The sequence below is a fragment of the Limulus polyphemus genome, unplaced genomic scaffold, assembly GCF_000517525.1.
Source record: "Limulus polyphemus unplaced genomic scaffold, Limulus_polyphemus-2.1.2 Scaffold1954, whole genome shotgun sequence".
Classification (NCBI taxonomy): domain Eukaryota; kingdom Metazoa; phylum Arthropoda; class Merostomata; order Xiphosura; family Limulidae; genus Limulus; species Limulus polyphemus.
In genome coordinates this window covers 36,055-42,817 of record NW_013667564.1, presented here as the reverse complement: position 1 = coordinate 42,817, position 6,763 = coordinate 36,055, and the positions used below count along the sequence as shown (strand labels likewise).

At 32.8% G+C, this 6,763-nt stretch overlaps 1 protein-coding gene across 1 annotated transcript in view; it reads left to right on the top strand.

Moving 5' to 3' along the window:
• The window catches only part of LOC106465466 (cation-independent mannose-6-phosphate receptor-like), a 54,014-nt gene that overhangs the window by 29,159 nt on the left and 18,092 nt on the right, over positions 1 to 6,763 (top strand). Inside the window, exons 23-24 of the mRNA XM_022393370.1 lie at positions 1,365 to 1,527; positions 4,678 to 5,013. Of these exons, the coding sequence (XP_022249078.1) occupies positions 1,365 to 1,527; positions 4,678 to 5,013 (499 nt within the window). The remainder of the gene's footprint in view (positions 1 to 1,364; positions 1,528 to 4,677; positions 5,014 to 6,763) is intronic.

Genomic DNA, 6,763 nt, shown 5'->3' with positions numbered 1-6,763 from the left:
GTAAAACTTTATATTTTATCTGTAATTTTTTCTGACCTAACTCTATACAAGGTTGGTCAATTTGACTGAACTCGTAACCCCCCCCCCAAAAAAATCGAAATAGATCTCAATTACCTTTTATTTCTTTCTAGAATGACTTGAAATTGTAACCACGTTTATTTATCCTAAGTAGCTTTAAACTCATTTCAGTATACATCTATTTATAATTAAATTTTATTCTTTTTATTGACCTTTGAACCAGTCTAACTATATTCGTGCCACTATAATTTATAAAATCACTTTGGGAATGCGCAACTCGCGTTACGCCATTGAATTACATTACCCATGAGCTACTCGTGTGCCTCGTGAAATATTTTTATTATATTATTATTTATTTTACTTAACTAACCTAAAGAGATCCATATTTTTACATTTTAGTTAATTTTATAATAATAAATAAAGAATAAACAAGAAATAAAGTACTAATCCAAATCTCTTCTTTCTGTCGATTGTCAATGATACTTAACCCTACTTTTTGATACTAATGGTAGTAGTGCTTTAAATAATGCACCTAAGAACATAGAAAAAAGTAGACAATTTCCTCTAACAATCACAATTTTTCTGGCTTTCTAACTGAGCAACAAGAGCCATTACAAATTCATCCAAGCTAGCTGTCGTGATTCCCATGGGAACCAAAGTTGTATTACAAGTGAAATTGACAGTTATCTGTTCAGAATACAATGTAATATAATACGTCATTAGATAGATTAAACCTTGGCTTTCTATTGGTTATAGGTAATATATAATTAAATGAAAGAGAGGATGTGGCAGGAGGGATCTGATTTTCTATTTGATAGCTCTGTAACCAAACAAAATTGAAGGCTATAAAAAAAATTATGGTTTGTCTGAGCAATAACGATTTTATAGAGTAATTTACGTTTAATTTCATAGTTACCGGAGGGGTGGTGGATAAAATAGAGAAGATACTTAGAGATAATGTGTCACGCTAGGGGAAATTCAGGATTTTTTTAAAATACTGCCTTGTAGAATTAAGAATTTAACTTGTATACTACTAAAATATGGATTATTAGCTAAGATTTTATGTTATACTAATTGTAATAACATAAACAAAAAGTAGTTTAATAAAATTTTGAATGTAAGATGCTAAAATCTTTTTTTTATGCACAGTAAAGGATACCCGAGGCAATAGGGTTAATACGATCAGTGTAAAAGTGTTGGTAAGACTTTCATTAATCAGTATGATTTGTGTAATTTTATAACAATATAATTAAAGTATTTAAACCATTGTTAACATCCTTAAGTGTGCATAAAAAACATTGTATGATCCTTTCAACACCTTTCATGTATTTTTTTTTTGTCTTCAGGACATTAAACCTGGGACGTCTTGTCGAAAGTCCATATTTGGAGGATGGGAAGCTCAAACTTCGATATTCCCAAGGAGATACTTGTGAATTGAATGGAACAACAAAGAAATTTGAAGCTGTTATTGAATTTAGATGTGATACTAAGAAATATGTAAGAGAACCTTAATGTCTTTTAAGTCAGATCTATTCTCCTTCGAACAGAAAGCTAGTCTTGTGTGCGCAACACAAGTTCTCTTCTTAAGTTAACAAGTGTGAACAATAATCTTAGAACCAGTGTACGCAAAGACACTTAAAATACGTCTAGTGTACACAAAGATGCTTAAAATACGTCTAGTGTACACAAAGATGCTTAAAATACGTCTAGTGTACACAAAGATGCTTAAAATACGTCTAGTGTACACAAAGATGCTTAAAATACGTCTAGTGTACACAAAGATGCTTAAAATACATCTAGTGTCCGCAAAGATGTTTAGAATACATCTAGTGTCCGCAAAGACGCTTAAAATACCTCTAGTGTGCGCAAAGACGCTTAAAATATGTCTAGTGTGCGCAATGACGCTTAAAGTACGTGCAGTGTGCTCGATGACGCTTAAAGTATGTGCAGTGTGCTCGATGACGCTTAAAGTACGTGCAGTGTGCTCGATGACGCTTAAAGTACGTGCAGTGTGCTCGATGATGCTTAAAGTACGTGCAGTGTGCTCGATGACGCTTAAAATACGTCCAGTGTGTGTGCTCAATGACGCTTAAAATACGTCCAGTGTGTGTGTAATGACGCTTAAAATACGTCCAGTGTGTGTGTGCAATGACGCTTAAAATACGTCCAGTGTGTGTGTGCAATGACGCTTAAAATACGTCTGGTGCGTGCAAAGATGCTTAAAATACGTTAAGATTTTGTGTTAATCATAGTTTTCAGTTGAATGAATTTCATGTAATTTTTATTGATAAACCCTTACGGTTATTATACATTAAAACATAATTCTATGTTTTGGTTAACCTGAGTTGAAAACTTATTTAATTAATATCACACATTTTTTTTTTATGAGAAATCTCACTTTCAATGAAGACGGGAATGGCAAACAGTGACAACTGTTACCGAGGCAAAAGAAATTATAAATGCTGTTACAGAAATCATCGACATAATTGAAGCCCTGGAAATGTAAAAAATGCATTTCATATTTCAGAACTCTCAATAAAACACTTAAAGAAATATTTTTAATACTTGTATGCAGACTGCTAGACCCAGAAAGGTCACTTCTATGGACAGAAGTCCGAGAATTTATTGAACTCTAGGGATATTCCTATGCCAATTTACTCAAGTTGTAATTAAATACCAATACGTCTCCAAGATATTACTAAACATAGAACAAGAAACGAACAAAAATATAAAAAACAACACTGCTACTAACCAGTTAGTGGATTGACAGTTGTACAGTTAAATGTTGTTACTTCAGTAGAAAGGTGACAGGCTGCAGAAGCACTCCAAGTGAAGTAATACGTGCAACCCTCTTGGCCTACGTACTCTGGTTCACCCCGATGCTTTATACATCACAAATTTAAAAAAAAACTACTCTTACAACATCAGACTTAAAATTCTTATTTTAAATACAAGTTCAAGTGTACAAACACACACCAATTTAAAGTAATAAAACTTTACAACACTCTTTTTGAAAGCATCTCTCTAGAAACTTTACTATTTCATTCTGTGTTTATGTGCACAAATACACAATGGGCTATCTGTACCGTGCCCACTACAGGGACTGAGCTACAAAATTTAATCCTTTAAGCTTACAACTGAGTAACATACATGTGAACATGGGGCATAATAGTAGAAATATTGTTTTTCACTCTAGATACATTGTAGTTAAACTTTAACCACCGTTAAACCACAACAAAAATAGAAACAACAACTTTTTTCAGGACATATAAAACAAGTTAATTAGAGGATAATGGTCTCAAACTTTGGAGAAACAATGTTTGAATGACAATATATTTATTCAATCTATTAATACCGCATGCAACCTTTTCATTGAATTCTTTTAGTTTCTTTAAAAAATAAATATACTTTTTATTATAAAACAAAAATAAGAAACCAAAAACGTTTACTAAGTTCGTTGAAAAGTTCTCATTATAAATACTTCATACACTAAGGCAATAATAAAAAATGAAATTTTTTGATAACTTCAATGGTGGAAATTCTTACCAATATTTTTTCCACATGTGGAGTTTTTTATTTCCCCACACACATTCAGTTGAAACTCGTGGTTTGCAGTACTCTGAACCGTGTAAGGTTCACGTTTTTGTAAAGAGCTCAAATCAAACTTCAAACCTGTAAAACAAAATGTATAAAACATTATTATATGAGTGACTACACAAAAAACTCAATTCTAAATAGTTCCAAGTTGCATATTTGATGAAAGTCAACAGAGGAAAACTTACCAAAGCATGCATATACAGAGGGGGAAAAAAACCCGTGGATGTTAGCTATGTGTTTCTTTACTCTGAGGACAGCTGGTATTAGTTTAAGTAGTTATTAAATATGAAACTTTCAGCTAAAGATGCAGAGATGTAGATTTCATATATTTCCAAAGCTTCTTCAATGTAGCGGTAAGATCATGGTCTGTACAGTTTTATTCACTGATTCAAAGCTTCTTCAATGTAGTGGTAAGATCATGATCTGTACAGTTTTATTCACTGATTCAAAGCTTCTTCAATGTAGTGGTAAGATCATGGTCTGTACAGTTTTATTCACTGATTCAAAGCTTCTTCAATGTAGCGGTAAGATCATGGTCTGTACAGTTTTATTCACTGATTCTAGAGTAGTTTCAAATATTACTGTATTGGGAAGGAAAGATTGTGGCTGAACGTTGAGGTGAACATTACAAGTGTGTGTAAATATCAGTGTGGAAATATTGCAAAGTGTATGAAAACATTGTGGTGTGTGTGAATATCAGTGCAAAAACAGCACAAAGTGTATGAAAACATTGTGGCATGTGTGAATATCAGTGCATAAACATTGTGGTGTGTGTGAATATCAGTGCAAAAACATCACAAAGTGTATGAAAACACTGTCATGTGTGAATATCAGTGTGAAAACATCAAAAAGTGTGTAAGAAACATTGGCATGTGTGAATATCAGTGTGAAAATATCACACAGCGTGTATGAAATATCGTTTGTGTGTGTGTGTGAATACCAGTGTGAAAAAATTGTGGTTTGTGTGAATATTAGTGTGAAAACATCACGAGGTGTGTGAAATCACCACCATATGGGTGTGAACATTGCAGAGCATGTTTGAGAACATCATGGTTTGTGTAGTGTAGATCACAAAAGACTGTGAATAATAATTTTTTCATTTCTGAAAGAATGGCGGCTTTATTTATCAACTTTTCTTTGTTAGGTTCGTGTCAGCAGGAAGTTCTTGGTGATCGTAGGTGGGATGCTGGGAAGGCTAATAATCACCTTCATTACAGAGAAGGTATGTTGTTTCTCAACTACAGCGGAGGATCTCCTTGCCACGATGGAAAGTTCCAGAGGAGCACAATTATCCAGTTTGTTTGTGGAGCCAGTGAAGGAAAACCGACCTTCATTTTTGAAGATCATGACTGTACCTATTTCTTCACTTGGCATACATCTCTTGCGTGTGAACACAAGGTTTATATCCTTATTAACACTTTGCTTTTAGAATTTCTTTTACATAGCATTGTAGTCTCTATCGTATTAAGAGTTGAATGTGGTATTGTGAGACACAGATATTAAACATCACGGCTCTTTTGTTTACACTATACGAAGATCGGTTCTTCTCTTACTCTTGGGTATAGTTTTAACATGCGTGAAAATTAACTCTCTCTTATTTTTAGATAACTTTTACCATAAGAAAATTAACTTGCGTTTGGATAACTGTCACACCACAAAGGTTTGTAAAATCTGCTAAAGAGGCACAAAAGATGTTAAATCTTTTGTTTAGCCGACCCTGTGTGGAATGAAGTTTATTAGTGTTCAGCTTCATATCACGTGTATTGAAATTGTTTGTTTTTAATCACCTATTCAGTTAACTTAAGAAATCTACCAAGATGTTAAAAATGTGTTCGTTGATCTTAAAGGCATGGTCTGAAAATGTCTGTTTAGTTTCTGTCAGTGAGCTGTTTCAATGCTGAAATAGTACACCGTGGAATATCACGATTGATATTTAGGATGTTTTCTATCAGTTTCTACCTGTCAGCGTATTGACAGAAGGAACCCTAGAACTTGCTCGGCTACTAACCGGGATACGGCAGTCACGAAATACGTTGAAACATTATTTATAAATATTACTAACAGTGTCCATGAACCTGGATTGGCCTAATATATTGAACTCAACCTGAAGCATAGAAAATTCATGAAAAATATAAAACTAAACAACCAAAAATCTGGAAATGTTGAGGAAGACTGAAAAAATTAACCTTAAAGCTTGAGTAAAAATGGAAAAACTTTACTCGAAACTGGAAAAGTCAGGAAAATTGAAAACTTAACCCAAATCTGAAAAGGTTGGGAAAAATTTAAACCTCAAATTTGAAAAGGTCAGGAAAAATTCTAATTTAAACCTCAAATGTGAAAAGGTCAAGAAAAATTAGAACTTAACCCTAAAGTCTGTAAAGTCAAGGATAATTGTGGCCCTTCTTCTTTTTTTTTATCTCGGAATACAAACTGAGCAGTTTACTATGGTATATCTTAATGTAACCTTGATTAGGTATTCTGTTTTATCCGGTGATAATTCTCCGATTAATTCTATTTAATGATGTTAAATATTTTTGGTATAAATAAAGATAGAACGTTTTATTGTTTACTACATTATTTGTGAATATCTTTTTTTGTGTAGCACCAGTATGTGAAGTTTTTTGTTACTATATGTCAAGCTGTATTGGTGTTTAATTATGCAGAAAGTTGAAACGTTCATGTTTTATTTCTCAACAAGTTTTGGGTTGTGTTTGATCATATTCACAAATACTGAAGATATCCTTAGTTTAGATAAATCCACTCTTTTATGTTGAAATCCCTATTTACGAGTTTGCATTTGTACAATATGTTTGTTAAACGACATAAATACGGCTTCAGGCCCTAAAATAACGCTTTTATATTTCTCCAAGTTACTGATGTAATGTATAATTAAAGAATAAATTATGTTTATTGTGTTTTATTAGCCAGCAAACAATACGAAGAATTAAATTGTGACGGAATGCTACAAGTTCTTCAAATACCTATAGAATGATAGGTTTCTTTTTTGTGAGTGTAAAACACACCATTTCGATAAACTTAAGAATTGCTGACAAAAAAGAATAATGTTAGGGGGCCCATTACTTTTTGTGTGTAGTTACGCTACTGATTGAGATAACTTAAAGTTGACATTAAAAAAAAAAATTTTTTT